Source organism: Gouania willdenowi, chromosome 15 (assembly GCF_900634775.1).
Source record: "Gouania willdenowi chromosome 15, fGouWil2.1, whole genome shotgun sequence".
NCBI classification, from domain to species: domain Eukaryota; kingdom Metazoa; phylum Chordata; class Actinopteri; order Blenniiformes; family Gobiesocidae; genus Gouania; species Gouania willdenowi.
The window spans coordinates 3,662,222-3,682,070 of record NC_041058.1 but is presented as its reverse complement, the minus strand read 5'-3'; the positions used below and the strand labels follow the sequence as shown (position 1 = coordinate 3,682,070).

General features: G+C 34.0%; 1 protein-coding gene across 2 annotated transcripts; it reads right to left on the bottom strand.

Annotated features, from left to right (window-relative positions):
- On the bottom strand, positions 1-5,291 carry LOC114477182 (homeobox protein Hox-D4b-like). 2 transcript variants are annotated; one of them, XR_003675676.1, is made up of 3 exons: positions 4,440-5,291; positions 344-2,425; positions 1-260 (listed from the first exon to the last, which is right to left on the bottom strand). XR_003675676.1 is itself a non-coding variant. In XM_028469352.1 (2 exons), exons 1-2 carry the CDS (start codon positions 4,909-4,911, stop codon positions 2,100-2,102), a joined length of 798 nt encoding a protein of 265 aa, XP_028325153.1. In that variant the 5' UTR covers positions 4,912-5,291; the 3' UTR covers positions 1-2,099. The 2 variants fall into 2 exon arrangements, 1 of the variants encoding a protein (XP_028325153.1); XM_028469352.1 differs by having other exon boundaries at positions 1-2,425.
- Between the last annotated feature and the right edge of the window lie 14,558 nt (positions 5,292-19,849).

Sequence of the window (19,849 nt, the reverse complement as noted above, 5' to 3'; positions counted from 1 at the left end):
TATAAACTTTTTATACAACTTTTTTTTAAACATTTTTCTTAAAAAAAAAAAAAAAAAAATGAACACGTACAAAATCAGAGATGATACTGCTTCAGGCTACAGAGAATAAAATACTGTTTTCTAAATAATAAAAAAAAACACAAAGTACTCGGGTAGACTATATATATATATATATATATAAAAAATATATAACAATGAAATAATAATAAAGTGTATCATAGGAGAGAAAGGATATTCGTTGTGTTTTTCACCCTGTAACCCTGAGAAAAGAAGCGGAAATCACACTCAATGCTGAACTGATGAGAGTAGGAGGGGCTTAAAATCTCAATGGCTGCTCTCTTACCACGTGTGCAACATGATTGGATGATATTCTGCCACTTTTTTTCTTCCTTTTCTCTCTTTCGGGAATCTATGGAAACCCATTCCCGCCAGGAAAAAAAAAAACAAAACAAAAAACTTTAAAAAGTTAAATGATAATGAAAAACATCTAAATCGTAATCTATAAATGTAAGTTATAATTATGAGATAATCACAATTATGAGATTATATCATGATTATGAGATATTATATCATGAGTATGAGATATTATATCATGATTATGAGATACTAAGTCATAATTGTGAGATACTAAAAATCTTCTTATTGATATTTTACTTTTCTTAAGTTTTTTTTTTTTTTTTTTTTTACCGGTGGGAATGGGTTTCCATAGGAACCCTTTTGGTATTAAAAAAATGCATTTCATAAATTAGGCTTCTTCATCTTTTTTTAGGTAGAAATCTGTGAACCCTGTAAAAATGTTTATTTATTACCCTGTAAAACAAAAACCCTGTTTCATCCACACTGCAACCGAAAGGCACCGTGCACGTGAGCCTGTGACGTGGGCTGTTTTTAAAAACACCTAATTGCACCAGAGCAAGATCTGCCATCAATCTATCAACTCATGAAGACATTCAATAATCAATTAAATAAGACTGGAATGATCGAACCAAACCACTAAGAGCCTAAACACCAAGGATTCTTTAAAAGTCGTAATAAAAAAACAAACAATATAAACAATGTAAAGCCATGTGTTGGTCTGTATGTGAGGCAGGGGTGCCAAACGTGTCACAGTATTAAACAAAAATTACATTAAAAAAACCCAAATATAGTCAAAGTAAATGAACAATACTCTGATTGTCTGCCAAAATACTATTTGCAGCCAAATTTCTTGCTAAAAATAACAAAGTTTTTGTGTTTTTTAGGGTTTAGATGTGTAACAGGAGCTGAATGCTGATGTAACATAAGCAAAAAATCACACGTATATTGCTTTTTTGCTTATTCATTAAAGCTAAAAATGAAAACTTTAACAAAACATGTTTTTGGGTCTACAATGTGTGTTATATAAATAATATTCTCGCTATTTAACTGATTCAGGACATTCCCAAATTCAAGAATGCCAATATTTGGAGGTAAAAAAACCCAAAATAATCTATAATCGGATTATAATATGACCCCGATGTTAACAAAAATGCCTGAATATCCTATTTATGTACTTGCAGTATCGTTGTGACCCACCAGGGGGTTGATACAAACACATACACACACTGTAGGATTTTTTTTTTTTTTTTGAATAACATCCTGGTACATTTCCTGTAATTTAAATGTTGAAAATAATATTCTGCTTTAAAAATAAATAAATAAATCATAAATTCAACTAATTAAACATATAATTAAATTTAATTACAGAACCAGAGAAATGTATTAATAACTAGTTATTACATATAATGTTTAATTAATTAATTATATAATTCTTAATTATATATAGCAAATGATTTTTAGTTATTATAGTTAATTCTTTAGGACATTGTTAAGCTACATAATTACATCCCTTTTTATTGATATTTGTGGGATCAATATTGTTTATTTCATCAGATCAATAATTAATGAATCTTAAAGGGGAAGGACTTTTTCGGACTGTTAGAAAAGCTTCAGAATTTGGCAGACAATCAGTTTTTAGGCCCAAATCAGGCCGCGGGCTGTATTTTTGACACCCCTGGTCTAAAAAGTAAAGCATTCATAGATAAAAGTTCTGTTGGTCACGTGGGAGGTTCGGCTCCTTCTCACGCGCTTATGATCACAGACTTCCCCGTGTCTCCGTCGCCGTTGCTGCAGTTGTCGTTGCCTCCGTTGCCGTCCGTTGCCTTCTTGCTCTTGGCTCTTCCTTTGGTGTTGGGCAACTTGTTGTCCTTCTTCCAGCGCATGCGCCGGTTCTGGAACCAAACCTTGACCTGGCGCTCGGACAGGCAGAGGGTGTGGGCGACCTCCAGGCGGCGGCGGCGGGTCAGGTAGCGGCTGAAGTGGAACTCCTTCTCCAGCTCCAGGACCTGCTGGCGCGTGTAGGCCGTCCGCATGCGCTTTGGCTCCGGGCCCACGTGGTTCGGGTTCACTGCAGGGCACGAGATGAGAAATAAAATGAAATCATGTACAATGTTCAATCGTTTGTTATAGTGGTCCAACATTGAACCAAAGACGAGTCAACGATAACTAACTTTTTTATTGTATCATTTATTTATTTTTCAAACAAAAACAAAACTGCAACAAGCGTGTAATTTATTTGCATTTAGTATATCCTACTGTGTGTGTGTGTGTGTGTGTGTGTGTGTGTGTGTGTGTGTGTGTGTGTGTGTGTGTGTGTGTGTGTGTGTGTGTGTGTGTGTGTGTGTGTGTGTGTGTGTGTGTGTGTGTGTGATACATAAAATAAGATTATATACGTGATTATTACCATAAAATAAAAAAAATAAAAACTTTATTGATCCCAGGGGAAAATCATTATATTATATAGCAATTATAATACAAAAAATGTTTTTTATTTTATTTATTTTATTTTATCTTTGATGAAAAGAAGAAACACTGAACAAAGAACATATAACAAAAAAAGAAAACGTGCATAATGAAGTAAAATACTGTTAATTAAATAAGGATTACATACAAGTGCACACATAATAATAATAATAATAATAATAATAATAATAATAATAATAATAATAATAATAATAATAATAATAATAATAATCATAATAAATAAACGCACTCAGCAGGAATTAAATAAAAACCTCGATAATAAATAAATAAATAAATAAATACACACAAGCACGTAATGTATATTTATTTATGTGTGATACTATTAATTAATTATGCTGATTTATTGTTTTCTATTGTGGAAATAATAACGTATATAATCTTATTTTATGTCTCTAATTTTTTTTTTCGCTTACAAATGCAAATACATTATTTTTACGCAAATGCTGCATTTTAGTGAACATAAAGCTTAGTTTGTATTAAAAAAAAAAAAATAGTTATCGTTGTTACACACACACACACACGCACGCACGCACGCACGCACGCACACACACACACACACACACACACACACACACACACACACACACACACACACACACACACACACACACACACACACACGCTGCGCGGTGGCCATAAAACTTTATTGGGGGGTTGTAATTCTCCTCGCCGCTGACTCTCACTGGGCTCGTAAATAACCACCGCACAACAATAAAAAGAAAAAGAAAAAACGACAACAAACGGACAAAAACACAGAAAGAAAGAAAGAAAGAAAGAAAGAAAGAAAGAAAGAAAGAAAGAAAGAAAGATGCATCTGATCAAGACGCACACGTCAAATGATGATGTTTAAACCAGAGTTGGGTCAATTATAATTGTAATCGTGTAATTGGTAAATAATTACAATCATGACGTAATTATAACTGTAATTGTATTTTTTTTTAAAAAAAATCTGTTGCTGTTGTAATCGTAATTGAATTTTAATTGAGTTCAGATAACTGACTTTGTAATTGGCATGAACGTTCTACAAAAACTGTCAATTACAATTTAATTAAACGCAATGTTTTACACATACGTAGTTAACAATTACTAAAATTGTTTCAGTTTTTTCTCTTTTACCATTTCAAAATAATTTAAATATAGGATTATATAGGCAAAAAAAGGGGCTCAGATGCCCGCATCAAAAATATTAATACCCATATTTTTCATTGCTTAGGAAGCCTAACAAGGAAACCAAGTGATGAGAAACAATTCAGATGATAAATAATATTGTTTTAGTGTATTTTACAGCTGATTTAAGACATGGGTCAAAACTGACCCGTTATCATAGGAGATGCTAACAGAAAGCTAACACAAGAGGAAAAGGTTACGTTTTATGAGCTTATTCATTAAAGACTCAGTCATGTAATTGAAAATGTAATTATAATTGACTTTCAGGGGAAAATACTAATTGGAATTTTAATTAGAAGTTGGAGAGAAAAAAAATGCTGGTCAGCGTGGTCATAATTGAACATGGATAATTAAAGGTATAATTGTAAATACACATTGTAATTGACAGGCTGAAACCGTGCACGTGTGTTGTTTTTTGTTGTTTTCCTCACCGTGGGCCACGTGCACTTTCTTCATCCAGGGGTAGACCACAATGGGCGGCCTGTCCTTGCCCTGGCACGCCGCTTTCCTCGTCACCTGAGCGGGCCTGGCACAGGTCACCCAGGCCTGGCACTGGAGCTCCTTCCCGGGGCTCGTGTCCCCCCGGTATGCCGGCGGGAATTCGCCGCTCGCGCTCTGCTCCTCTTCCTCCTCATCCTCATCCGCATCCCGGTGCCCTTGCAGCGCAGAGTGGTGATGATGATGATGGTGGTGGTGATGATGATGATACCCGCTTTGTTGTTGTTGTGCTGCTGTGTATGGAGGGTTGTTGTGGGTCGTGGACTCATAGCCCCCGCTATAAGAGCCACTACTGTCCTGGGGGTGGTTGTAATACCCCCCTTGGTCACTAAAATTACTGTAATCTTCTTCACATGGCGGGAACTGCGGCTCAGCGTATTTACAGCTCACCACGAAGGACTCCATGATTGATTTATAGCGAGGCTGGTAGGAGAATACTAATTTTTCTTTCTCTCTCTCCCCTCTCTCTCTCTCTCCCCTCTGGCATCAAGCCATCCTGCGGCTGTCAAATAGACAGACGGCCCGGGCGGCCCACGTGACCCGGTGACCAGCCAATCAGAGGCCACACGTTGGGTTGTTTATGTCAGACGTAATTGGGTAATTTGGAGGAGGAAAAAATATGTTCATTACGGAGATAATGAAGATTTGCTGGCGTGGGAAGAAAGAATAGAATTATAGTGGAAAATAACACGTGATCTATCTATCTATCTATCTATCTATCTATCTATCTATCTATCTATCTATCTATCTATCTATCTATCTATCTATCTATCGCAGAAACAAACACAATGTCAATGAAAATGCACATAATCACTCCAAAAACACACAGAATGATAAAAACTATATACAGAATGTCAACTAAAGTAAATAAACAATACACAAATGTCAACAAAATACACAAAATGACTGAAAACCCCAAAACAGCAATAAAAACCCTGAAAATGATGACAAATATGCATATAATGTCAACAAAACAAGCTCCAAATGTCAACCAAAACATGCAAAAGACCCAAAATGACTCCAAAAAAGCAACAAAAACCTTAAAAAATGATGACAAAATTACACAAAATGTCAAAAAATGGCCAAAAAAACTGGATGCACACGAAACGATAACAAAAATGCACATAATGTCAACAATATACTTAAAATGCCAAGAAAATTACCCAAAATATCGATCTATCGATCTATCGATCTATTGATCCAGATCTTAACAGAATGTCAACACAAATGACTCCAAAAACACACAAAATGATAGCAATAAACAGACTATCAACAAAAGTAAATCAAAAATATACAAAATGACAGAAAACACAAAAAAAACAACAACAAAACCCCTCAAAATGATGACAAAAGTACACAGAATGTCAACAACAATACACAAAAGCACCCTAAACACACACAAAATGATGATGAATATGCATATATTGTCAAAAAAACACTAAAAATGTAGACAAAATAGGCAAATTACTCCAAAAATGCATAAAAGTACATTGAAAATGACAACAAAAATATACAAAATGTCAAATAAATGTCCAAAACCCTAAACACACATACAAAATGATAATAAAAATGCACATCACGTCAAAAAACAAACACAGAAGTACATCAAAAATACCCAAAACGACATAAAACAAACAAAACAACAACAAAAATGATGACAAAATCATGTAAAATAACAAAATCAACAAAAAAATACATAAAATATCAAAAATGACCAAAACGACCCAAAATGACTCCAAAATGACATAAGACAAACACAACCCCTCAAAATGATGACAACATTACACAGAAAGTTAACCAAAATTATCAAAATGTCAAATAAATCACCCTAAACACACAAAATGACAATAAAAATGCACATAATGTCAACAAAATACTTAAAGTCCCAAGAAAAATACCAAAATTACTCAAAATGACTCCAAAAACACACAAAATGATAACAATAAACTGAATGTCAACAATATACACAAAAGTATCAAAAATACACAAAATGACTGAAAACACACAGAACAACAAAACCCGTCAAAATTATGAAAAAAATTACACAGCATGTCAACCAAAAAACGGCAAAATGGCTCTAAACACACACAAAACATAATAAAATGCACCTAATGTCAACAAACATACGCAAAAGTACGTAAAAAATACACAAATTGACATAAAACAACAACCAAAACCTTCAAAATGATGACAAAATTACACAAAATGTAAATACACAAAACAGAAATACAAGAAATGTCAAAAAAAAAAAAAAACCCACCAGAAATGACTCTGAACACACACAAAACTATAACAAAAGTGCACATAATGTCAACAAAATGCTCAAAATGCCAACAAAAATTCCACAATGACCCAAAATGACTCCAAAAATGCATTAAAAGATAACAAAAACAAAACAAAATGTCAATAAAAGTAAATAATACATTTCAAAACAAAAATACACAAAAGGACTGAAAACACACAAAACATCAACTAAACCCCTTAAAGTGATAACAAGATTACACAGAATGTTAACAAAAATTGATAAAACTACATTGAAAATACACAAAATGACACAAAACACTCAAAATGATAACAGAAAAACCCAAAATGGCTCTAAACACACACAACACAAAAAAAAGACTTTTAGTAAACAAAACAACAACAAATAACACAAAATGACCAAATTAATACACATAGAAACATAAAAAAGGTCAAAAATACACCAAAGGATAATATAAATTGTTTACTATTCGAAATGCTGAAATGAATATTGATCATGTGACCCTGTGATTGATAGTCACATTTTGATGGTCCTCAATGTGATAAAGAAGCCCATCTCTACTACATCTATATATTTATGTCATATATATGTTTATCAGTGTATATTATTGTATGCTATTTTAGGATTATAGCAATCTACGGTATGCTAATGCTAGCTACTATATGTTATACATAAGGCTAATGCATCCATCCATCCATCCATCCATTGAGCAGTGGATTTATGACTCTATGTGACAGACTTCTACGCCCACAGATGGCCGAGGCTGAAAAATTAACGGGGTCCATATTGAAGGACGAAGGGCCCATATTTGGCCTTGTGACGAGTCAAAGGACACCAAACAAAACGTGGCCGGTCACAGGGGCCCCTGATGAAAGAAAGGAGATAAAAGGCTCCCAGACAGTGACTAGTAGTGGGCTTTGTTAGGGCGGGGGTCAGGCCGAGGTGTCGCCCCACTCACCAACCTCACCCTCTGCTTTTATGCTTTTTTAAAGGAGGCAACATGCGTCCATCTTAAAAAATAAATGATGTTAATGCAAAAGCCCACGTGAAGCTTTAAAAAAATGAAGCTGAATCATTGCAGGTTGACAAATGGAAGGCAGTGAATGAGACACGTTGGGTTGCCAGATCTGAGGCCTCACACGAAGACGCGCACACACACACACACTGGCTGTTTAATCTCACTGTGCATGGAGCGACCGTTTCCATGTGCTAAATCACAACCTGATTGTATTGGCTCTCAGAAATCCACCATAAATCTATGTTAGAACCTCATTAGAACAAGGATTAGATCTATTTCAGCTGCAGCTGATCCCTGGAGCTGCAGGACGTCTCCACAAAGTCCAAAACACAACATCACGTCTACCTTTACACCCTGAAATCACACCAGACTAACAACAGCAGCTTAGCATGTTAGCATGTTAGCAGGTGGGATATGTGAACTGTGTTAGAGATGCTAATATCAATAATACGCTTCACTCACTTTCAAGAGCAGAAATTGACCTTTTATTTGATTACAGTGGAAATTATTAACATTCACATCAGAATTAGAATAATGACCTGTCTGAGCATTAATATACACGGTTTTTGGAGTCATTTAGTGTATAATTGTTATTGTTTTTTGCAACATAGTGGTTATTTTCTGTATTTTTCGGTCATTTTGTATTTTTTTTGCAGTTGTTTTGTGTATTGTTACTGTTGTTTTTGTGTTTTTTTTGTCATTTTGTGTGTTTTTGCAGTTTGTTTTGTGTATTTTTACAGTTATTTTTGTGTAATATTTTTGTAATTTAGTGTATTTTTGTGTAATATTTTTGTAATTTAGTGTATTTTTGTGTAATATTGTTGTACATTTTTGTCTTTTGTCTGATATTGTTGCTGTTTTTGTAATTATTTAGTGTATTCTTCTGACATTTGTTGGTGTTTTTGGAGTCATTTTGTCTGTTGTTACTGTTGTTTTTTGTATTTTTATGTCATTTTGTGTGTTTTTGTTATTTGTTTTGTGTATTTTTACTGTTATATTACTATTTGTGTGTAATATTTTTGTCATTTAGTGTATTTTTGTGTAATATTGTTGTAATTTTGTGTCTTTTTGTCTGTTATTGTTGTTTTGTGTATTTTTGTTGTTTTTGTGTTCTTGTTGTTTTTGTGCATTCTTTATTTTGTTTATCATTGACTTCATTTTATGTAGTTTTCTTGGGGTTTTGCGTATTTTTGGGGCGACAGTATTCGACAGTTTCAGAGCTGTTAAATATACAGGAAGTAGATTCTCAGAACAAAACTGTGAGAACGTGTCAACAAAATAAAATAATCCTCTGTCAACAGATGTTGATGCTGATGTGAAACAAATACTAATCTCAGCATGAGTTCAATCATCGGATTAAACCTGCTGTTAATCCCTGTTCACACATAAAAACCTTTAAATATTACATTTACATTAATACTGCTCCAATGATAGGGGAACCTTCAAAATAAAACACCAAGACACCTTTTCTTTTAATTAGATTAGATTGGAGATTACTTTCCATCAAAGACTACATTGCTTTATCAAATCAATTTAGATATTATATTACATTACATTAAGAGATTTCATTATATTAGATCCAGTTTAAATTAGATTAGATTAAATTACATTACATTAGATACATTAGAGATTGTATTACATTACATTAGATCAAGTCAGATCAGATTATATTATTACTTTACAGTAAGATTACATTTGATCAGGGTAGATTACAGATTAATTTACAATGGAGATTAAATTACAATACATTAGATCAAATCAGATTACATTAGATCATATTACAGATTATATTACATGAGATACATTAAAGATTACATTATGTTACATTAGAGCAAGGCAGATTAGAGTAGATTATCATTTTACATTCAATTACATTTGTTTATAGAGTAGATATAATATCAGATTAAAATTAGGTTAAACTATGGATTACAGGACATTACAAAGTAAAATAGAATAAAGTATATTGGATTTTTTTTTCATGCACATCACAAGTATATAAAATACAGATTATTTTTTAATCCTAGTCCATAGTTGAGTAGATTTTAACATGATATAGTAATATATGAAATACTTTGATAAGTAGATGATTTTAAGAGTAAATAGGCAGTTATTTACTTTTCATACTGTATGTACAGTATAAGTTTTAATCCACATTTATAGGGAGAACATGCAAACTCTGCACAAATACCTGAATTCAGATTAAAACATTACAGCCTTCTCACTGCGATGCATCAACGCTAACTAACCTCTATCTTATGAGTTATCAGCTCATTGTGAGATCAACAGAGATCAATGTCAATTTAACTTGATTCAATTCAGTTTTATTTATAAGGCACACAACTATAACATGTCATAGCAGTTATTATGAAATATAAAGACTTTTATTTTGAAATATGCCTAGAAAGCCAAGCTAAAATGTCTTTTTGGTTGTTGTTATTTAAAATACATGCTGTAGTTTATAAACAAATGTTCATGAGTTGATAGGTTGTTTTTTCCCGCTCAGTCGGTGGCGTTTGATGATGATGATGGTTAGTCTCCGCCCATAGACTCCCTTAGAACCCAATCTGTGACGGCCACAGCTCCACACACATTCGGTTCTACAGGGTATTTATAGGCGAAGCTTCACTTCACTGATGATCACTTCTTTTTCTGTGTCCGTCCTCCAGCCCTAAAACAAACAAAAAAATCACAGTGCTCAAAAAAAAAAAAAAAATCACTGTCCCATTTGTTCCCTGTCAAGCTGTAATTGATGGAAACCATTAAAGGCAAAGCTTGTGACATCAATAACTCATTACGGGCCACAGCACATTAATTTTGATACATATGTGTAATTACGGAACAGCAGTGAGATCATCATCATCATCATCATCCTGGTGGATTGACAGTCGCAGTTAAACAAAGTGTTTGGAAATTTGGGCAAATTTGTCTTCAAGCTGTGATTTAGTGCAGTGGTTCTCAACCTTTTCAGCCCACGACCGCCAAAATAAAGGTTCCAGAGGCCAGGGACCCCCACTGTAGCTGAAGGTGGTTGAACACAGACATGAACATTGAAGAACAGTCATGTGGAGACAGGACCATCTATAAGGGGGAATCAAGGGGAGAGATTTTTGGGGTCCATCCATAAAGTCAGTAAAATGATGGTCCATTGTTCTATGAATCTGTGATAACCACATTTATTTATTCATCTGAATAATATCCACTGTTATCCAGGAACGTTTAGTATTATTTGATCCATAGTAGAGTATAAACAGGGTCCCCACGGTCATGAAATTCCTGGAAAAGTTATGGAATTTGACAAACTTATTTTCCAGTCTGGGAAAGTCATGGAAGATTTTAACTGTTTTGGTAAAAAAAAATATTGTTTAAAAGATGTTAAACCCCAAAAATATAAAGCGTTATCTGCAAGGGAAAGTGCTATAGCGCCACTAGAATTGAGCGGAAATCAAGAGATCTCACAAATTTGCGCAAATTCCTTCTCCTCGTTTATAAAACTGTGCGTAGGTAAGATCACTTCAGCGTGCGTGTGCTAAAAACCAGGAAATGCATACGCAAAAAAAAAAAGATCTTAGCTCTTCAGAGTTAAATCGTGGATATTTAGTCAAATATTTTGGAAAAGTTTTGAAAAATAGAGATGTAAATCCTTATTTTAATCAGAAATAAAATTATGATTTAATGGGATTTTAAAAACCACAGAAATTGCTTAAAAGTTGCATATTAGAGTGGGCCAAAATGGACAGAAAAAGTGGTAAAAAGGGTTCAAAGTGTCAATATTGGAACACTTAGTTTTAACTGGCAAATAATGGGCATTACCAATTGTGAATGAGATTAAATTGGCAAAAAAATAAGCAATAAATATGGTGAAAGGAGATTAAAAGTGACAATAATGGGTCAACATATGTGACATTAGGTGGAAAAAGTTTATTATTTGGGCCATAGTATATGGTCAGCTTAAAGATATAAATCCTTGTTTTATTCAGAAGTAAAATGGGTTCAAAGTAACCAAAATTGGTGGAAAAGGTGGTGAAATTAGATTTTAAAAACCACAGAAATTGCTCTGTAGAGTGGGCAAAAATGGACAAAAAGGGTTAAAAGTGTGAAATAATTAGTTTAAACTTGCAAATAATGGGCATGACAAATTATGAATGTGGTTAAATTGGTAAAAAAAAAAAAAAAAAAGCCATAAATATGGTGAAAAGAGGTTGAAAGTGACAATAATTGGTCTATATATGTGACATTAGGTGGAAAAAGTAGTGTAAAGTGTTTATAAGTGCCGAAAATGTCTTGAAAGTGGAAAAGTAAAAAGGAAAGGCGTTGAGATTTGATGGAGAAGTGACAGAAATGTGAGTAATGTAGCAAAAATGCATTAAAAGGAGCAAAAATATGGCAATAAAAGATGATGAAAATAGGTTAGAATATGGTGAGTTTGGTGTAGTTGCAGATAAAGGGTGAAAATCAGCAAAAACTGGCTCAAATTGTAGTTGTTAGTGCATGAGCCGAGGGCTGCGGACGCCATCTTTCCATTGGACGGTTGTAAAAAATCAACGAGTGTGTGTTTACGTTCGATAGAAAGTACACACTCACACAGCCACGGGGTCACTTGTTAACACATTGTTAGACACAGACAGAAAGGATGTACGGATGATTGAAAACTCCTCCACTGAACATGTCTCTCAGCATTAAGCTGCAAAAAGCCCACTTTAGTGCTGACAGCCTCTGTAATGTGATACATCAGAGCCTACAGGTCTTATTTTAGGGACTGGGAGGGTCTGGACCCTCTGGTCTGGCACTGGTGGCGCAATCACGACTAAGCACAACAGCATATGAATGGTATTTCATGGGAAAATATTTAAAAAGTTCACCATAACTGTCTGCATATGAGAACTTTTATTCCAGTGGCCACAGAAAATGTGATTGTATCTGAACTGAGGGTCACATGATCAACATTCACATCAGCATTTAAAATAATGACCAAAGCGAGCATTCATTTCTCTAATTCTGTGTTTTTGTTCTCGTTTCATGTGTTTTTTGGAATCTTTCAGTGCCTTTTTGGTGGGATTTTGAGTGTTTATCTTGACGTTTTGTGTGTTTGTATACAGTAATTATGCATATTTTTGTTCTCATTTTGTGTTCCATTGTCATCTTGTGTGTTTTGGAGTTATTTTGTGTATTTATATTCTGTTTTGTGTGTTTTGAGAGACATTTTGTGTATTTTTGTTTTTATCGTATGTGTTTTTGTTAAAGTTATATCTATTTTTTTTCTACTTTGTGTGTTTTTGGGTTCATTGTATGTTTTTGTTGTTGTTTTGAGTGTTTTTAGAGTCATTTTGTTTATTTTTTTCTATTGTTTTTTAATCATTCAGTGGTTTTTTTTTTAATGATTTTGTGTATTTTTGAGTCATTTTGTGTATTTTTGAGTCATTTTGTGTATTTATGTCATTTTGTGTATTTTTGCTGTCCTTCTGTGTGTATGGAGTAATTTGTGTAGGTTTTTTGTGTTGTTTTGTGTGTTTATTCAGTTGTTTTGTGTATTTTTATAAAATTTTGTCCTTTTTTGGAATAATTTTCTTGGTTTTTGGTGTTATTCTCTGTGTTTATTGAGTCATTTTGTGTATTTTTGCTCTCATTCTGTCTATTTTTTGAGTAAATTTGCTATTATTTTGTGTATTTCTCAATCATATTGTGTGTTTTTTTTGTCATCTTGAGTTTTTGAACTCATTTTTGGAGGTTGTTGGTGTTGTTCTGTTGTGTTATGGAGTCATTTTGTTTAGTTTTGAGTGTTTTTGGGGCGACTTTATCTATGATTGTTATAATGAAAATTGTGTGTGTGTGTGTGTGTGTGTGTGTATCAAGGCTGGTATTATTTACACTCCTGTGTTTCCGTCCAACGCTCGGGGCAGATTTCTGCTAAACACAGATGTTTTGGAGGCAGAGGCAATAATCTGTCATGTTTCTATTAAAAAAAGTGTTTCTTTATCGGCTCAAATGGAAAAGATTTTCTCTAAATGTTCCTTTTCCTGTGTCGAGTTTACAGATTAGAACCATGTGATCATTCAGATGATGATAAAATAACACTAAACAGTTTGAAACTGTTGGTTTACAGCATGGCACAGAAAACACATGGTTTTTATTTCACCTTTAACTCTGATTTACACCAGAAACATTATTATTATTATTATTATTATTATTAAGAGTCATTAAGTTCGCATTAGATCAGATTAGATTATATTGGATTGGATTAGATGAGATTGGATCAGAATTGATTGAATCAGAATTGACTGAATCAGATTACCTTGGTAGATTATGTTCGATTAGATCGGATTGGATTAAATTAAAATCAATACTATTATATCATATTAAAATAAATAACATTAGATTATATTATATTGGATGAGATTTGATTAGATTACATTAAATGAAATAATATTAGATTAGATAACATTAGATTACATTTCCTTAGATTCCGTTATATTAATCAGAACACTTTACATTAAATTAGACTAAACTAGATTAAATCATGTTTCATCAGATTAGAACTTTGAAATCCAGATTATATCCAGCAATGTGAAATATTAAAAAGTCTTTAACGGATCCACTCACTTTTATATTGATTTTATCAAAACATTTATTGTCATTCTTCATGTATTTACCTTAACACTATATGTTTTGTCCTTTAATCTGACAATACTATGTTTAATCTGAATGAAATGAGCTATTATTGATTTTATCAAACGCTTTTAAACGCACATTGTTTAATTCTCCTTAAATATGCTATAGAAACCTTACTTTTGTCAAGGGTAAAAATGAGCTTTAAGGGTCTTCCGTCATGAGTTTGATCCTTTTTTTGAGTACTGGCCTCAAACAGTCTGAGTACAAATGCAAAAATGATCTGTATTTGCCTTATGTTGGTTGTTTGATGTAAAATAAGCTGCAAAAAGCACTTCAAAATATATATTTTCTTCTATTTATTTGATACATTTGACGTGTTTAGCCTGACTTTGATGTTTGAATGGCGTTGCTTTGAGTCTCAAAGATAAAATGTATGGTCAGAGCATGAATCCGTCATTGACATCCTGTGGTTTTGATGGTTTAAAAAGTCAAAGAATGGCCCATTATGGGCTGGATCTGTAACAATTGAAGCCAATCGGTTGAGTAATGAAACCTGGGATGGTTAGTGGTGCATCTCTGCAGATGTGCAAAGTAAAAAACAAAACAAAACAAAACAAACAAAAAAAACTTACAAAAACCATTAATTTTCCTCCCTTTTAAAAGGACTTTGACCTAAAACTTTCATTTCTCACACCTGATAAAAGTCTCGCGCTAAATGGAGCGGTTCAAACTGGAGTCAGTGGTTTGAATGGAGCTCTGAACTTTGCTTGGACTTCTTCTCAAAGAGGAGTGATAATGATGATGATGATGGTGATGATGATGGTGATGGTGGTGGAGCTTTTTCCCTCTCAAAGGGCATTCTTGTGGGAGAATGTAGCCTAGCTGCCGGCAGGTCGCTGCGGGGTCGGGACTGGGGAGCACGTGGAGTTCACGCAGGGCTGCGGGAGCCACGAGCCCAATGCATTGTTCCACGTGCACCGCGCGCATGCACGATTCGTATTGTTTCATAAAGATCAACCCAACTGTGTTTTGGTTTGGAGAAAATCTGTGCGTAAAAAGAGGATTTTTATATGCGTAAAGTTGGAAACCAGCTGTTTTATGCTCGATGCATCGCGTTGTTATCATATGATTGAGATTAATAATAATAATAATAAAGGTTAATTTCATCTTCATCCCCACTGTACAACATCATAATCACTCACTTTTACCTTATTGATTTACATCATTGATCTTCCTGCTATTTTAATCACTTTAATCTCGACCTTTTTATTGTATTAATGCATTTTTAATAAATATTTCAACCTTAATTTATTTTCACAAAGTTAATAAATATCAAGTTCCAGATGAAATAAATTAAATTAGTGATCACATGATCAACATTCATGTCAGCATTTAGAATAATGTCCAATCTGTGCATTCATTTATCGAAGTGTGTTTTCTTTTTTTTAGTTTAGTTTTTTTTTTTTTTTTTTTTTTTGATATTTTGTGTATTTGTGTTGTGATTTTGTGTGTGTTTTGGAGTCATTTTGTGTATTTTTTTATGTTATCCTATGTATTTTTTGTCGAAGTTCTCTGTATTTGTGTTGGTTTTTTGTGACATTTTGTGTGTTTCTGTGGTCATTTTGTGTATATTTGTTGTTATCATATTTTATTTTTGCTGAAGTTTTCTGCATTTGTATATTAGGAGACCATAAATCGAAATAAAAGCTACAAATACACAGTTAAATCATAATTAATTCCAATTTTGAACTGTGAAGATTTCAAATATGTGAAATCTTTTCGTATCTGTATCAGTATAAATTAAGCACACGTATATATGGACTAAAATGAGTCTAAGTTGATAAAAAGAAAGAAAGCAGCTCTGGTGCATAAATCCACCTCTGTGCATGAAGCCATTCAGTCGTGCACGGCTTTTCTTTCTGGGGTCGTTTCACTTTTTCATCTTAGACAGGCTGACCGCAGGTTGACCGCAGCCTCACCCCTCCACCCCTCACCCCTCCAGCCCTCCATGCACCCCCGGCCCTCTGCCGGGTCAAAGCCGAGCACAGAGATGCTTTAACCCGGTTTAGACATTAACTGCGACCTCCAGCCCCAGTATGGTGATGGGAACCCCGCTCACCGTCACTGGGCTGAGGGGGGAAGCCTTCTGCAAATGAGGCAGAGCCCCGTTTAATGTCCTACAAATCCTCCTATAAAAGCCCCTTGAACCCCGATCACTAATCTATATGTTCTCTATCAATAGGAAATAAAAATTAATTTAATGCATTTAAACATTTACAAAACACTAGCATCTTTTTATTTCACTACTTGACACATTTCTTTTGTATTTAATCAATAAATAAATACAAATTATTATTATTATTATTATTATTATTATTATTATTATTATTATTATTATTATTATTATTATAAGCCTATTGATTCTTTTGGTTTGTGTTTTTTTTTTGTTTTTCAAAATTTTCTGCCTCAATCAAAAATGATTTATGAACAAAACTATTTCCTTCACAATTCCGTCTTCAAATCTCAACTTATTTCATGTTTAAATGCTTTTATAAATGATAATACACACAGGGAACATTATGTTTAAATACTGTTATATTTACACCATTTGGAAAGCATATTTTAATTGCATTTGGCAATTTTCTTTTACGGAAACACAAAGAAAAGCTAAACCTAAAAAATGTTTTAACTAAGAACGAAAAATAATCTGCAATTTAATATTTAAATAACAATATTATAAATGAAGAAGTTAAATAATTAAAGATTATTACTTGGAGGATAAATCATCCCCCGGGTTGTGATAGAAAACTATTTAATACACACGAGAGGAATGAGATTCCCTTCACTGTGCAGCTAATATCTGCTTAATCAGCTTGTTTTTGGCATTTCTGAGCAAATTAAGGTTCCATTATGTTAATTTAAAGATTAATATTTTTTGGCCTCCCAAGCATCGTATTATCGAGTTTTAAATCCACACTCTTATTTACAGCCTGATTTAGCAAAAAAAACACAGATCAGCAAACCAGAACCTATTTATAAGAACAGAAAGAAACACAATAATAATAATAATAATAATAATAATAATAATAATAATAATAATAATAATAATAATAATAATAATTGTAAATAGTTATGATAATAAAAAGTGTTTTAGTTTCTTTGAATTTTCGAAATTGAAAATATGCTTCTAATTAAAAACACAGCCTAGTTTTTTTGTTTGAGCTTATATATATATATATATATATATATATATATATATATATATATATATATATATATATATATATATATATATAAAGGTAAATTTAAAAAATGTTAAAAATGCAGATACGTTTCACATATTTTCTATATCTCAGAAACACGGTTTGAATTAAAGACATTGTATGGTTTAACAGGTAAAGCAAATGAAGCAGAAACAGAAAACCAAACATGTCCTTACCCCCTGACACGCAGAGTAAACGTCCTTCAAAGTCTGTGAAACATGAAGTGAGCATCCAAAGCCATGATGTTATAGTGTCCTATATGCGACATGTAATCAGATTACACACAAATACTGCAGGTGGATCCCTGCAGGACCCTTCCCTCAGTCCCCCAGGGACCGGCGGGGGTTCCTCCGACCACCGCTTGAGCTCTGTGCACGTGCGCGTCCCCTCCCTCGCCCCCCCTCCAAGCATCTGACGGTCATAACTTCATCATAACTGTACCAAATATGAGAAGGAATTCTGCTACTCACGGCTCCACGCTGCTCCCCGTGTCAGACCTCGATCTTCTACCGTCAAAGTCCCGGTTTGGAGCGGATCCCGAGCCGCAGTGGCCTCCTTCAGCCGTTCCACGCGCATTCTGTTGATTTCGGACAAATATCCGCTACCCATCCCCATCTGGCCGCCTGTCGGCTATTCTCCCTGAGTTATATTTTGGGGCTTGTCAAACAACCGGCAATAAAACACAGTTTATTACCGTCACGTGTTCCGTTTTTTCCCCCTCGCTACTCCCACCAGGGTTCATAAATTATTAGGCCTTCATGCACCGAGAGCCGCTTTATCTGATAATGGCGCCAGCGAATAAAGAGCTTCAATCTGCTGCTGCTGCATGTTGCAGAGTTAACCGTTTTGTGGCTGAGCTGGGAATCTGTTTCATAAGATAAAGTCTCATTTCTGACTTTTATTGTTTTATAAAAATCGACCCAACTGTCCTTTGTTTTGGAGAAAATCTGTGCGTAAAAGGAGGATTGTCTAATGTGCGTAAAAGGGAGATTTTTGTATATGCGTAAAGTTGGGAACCTGTTTTATAGGATAGATTCTTATTTCTGACTCTTGTTGTTTTATTGTTTAATTAAGATCAACCCAACTATGTTTTGGTTTGGAGAAAATCTGTGCGTGAAAAGGGGATTTTTTTTTTATGTGCGTAAAGGTTTTTTTTATTTTTTTTTTTTTTTTAATGTGCTTAAAACAACATATTTCCTCAGAAGGGGTTTTTTGTGTGTGTACGTAAAACGAAATTTGTGCATAAAAGTGGGAGTGTGAGTAAAACTAAAATATCGGCGCAATAGTGGGATTTTATGTGCGTAAAACCAAATCTATGCGCAAAAAGGGGATTATGTGCGCATCATACAAAATTTGTGGGTAAAAGGCAGATTTTTAAGTGCGTAAAACAAAAATATGTGCATAAAAGGGGGATTTTATTTTCGTAAAACTAAATCTGTGCGTAAAAGGGGAATTTTATGTGCATGCGTAAAAGTAAATTTGTGGGTAAAAGGTGTATTTTTATGTGCATAAAACAAAATTTGCACGTATAATGGGAATTTTTATGTGTAAAACTAAATCTGCACGGAAAAGGGGGAATTTTTATGTGCGTAAAACCAAATTTGTTGGTAAAAGGCTGAATTTTATTCGTAAAATCAAATTTGTGGGTTAAAGGCAGATTTGTATGTGCGTAAAACAAAAATTGTGGGTAAAACGCGGATTTTTATGTGCGTAAAACTAAATCTGTGGGTAAAAGGCAGATTTGTGTGTGCGTAGAGCAAAAATTATGGGTAAAAAGTGGATATTTATGTGCGCAAAACTAAATATGTGAGTAAGAGGAGAATTTTTTATGTGCATAAACAAAACATGGGCGTAAAAGTGGTTTTTCATTTATGTGCGTAAAAATTGTGCGATCTCCGCTGTTGTTTGTGCTGCATCACTGTTCCTTGGAGAGAGAGAGTAGAGAAGAGAAAAAAGCACACAGTGGCTGGACCGTGTTTGCATTTTACCGGATGTGTCTGGAATGCCGTGTGGAGCATTTGTTTCCTGCTTTGATTTCCGTAAATGGGGAGCAATAAAGCCATAAAGCGGCGCTGTGAAAACAAAAACCGCGGGCCTCTGTGACAAACTGGACACGGGGTTTGCTTGTTTTTGGCTGCTGGAGGACATTTGAGTCTCACAACAAGACAGTTGGAACAAAAGTTCAACCCAGAA

Bases quoted from the DNA above. Each gene is read 5' to 3' on its own strand.
- LOC114477182 (XM_028469352.1), bottom strand. From the start codon at position 4,911: ATGGAGTCCTTCGTGGTGAGCTGTAAATACGCTGAGCCGCAGTTCCCG. The intron at 2,426-4,439 runs GTGAGGAAAACA...CGTGCCCTGCAG, and splicing joins GAAAGTGCACGTGGCCCACG to TGAACCCGAACCACGTGGGC.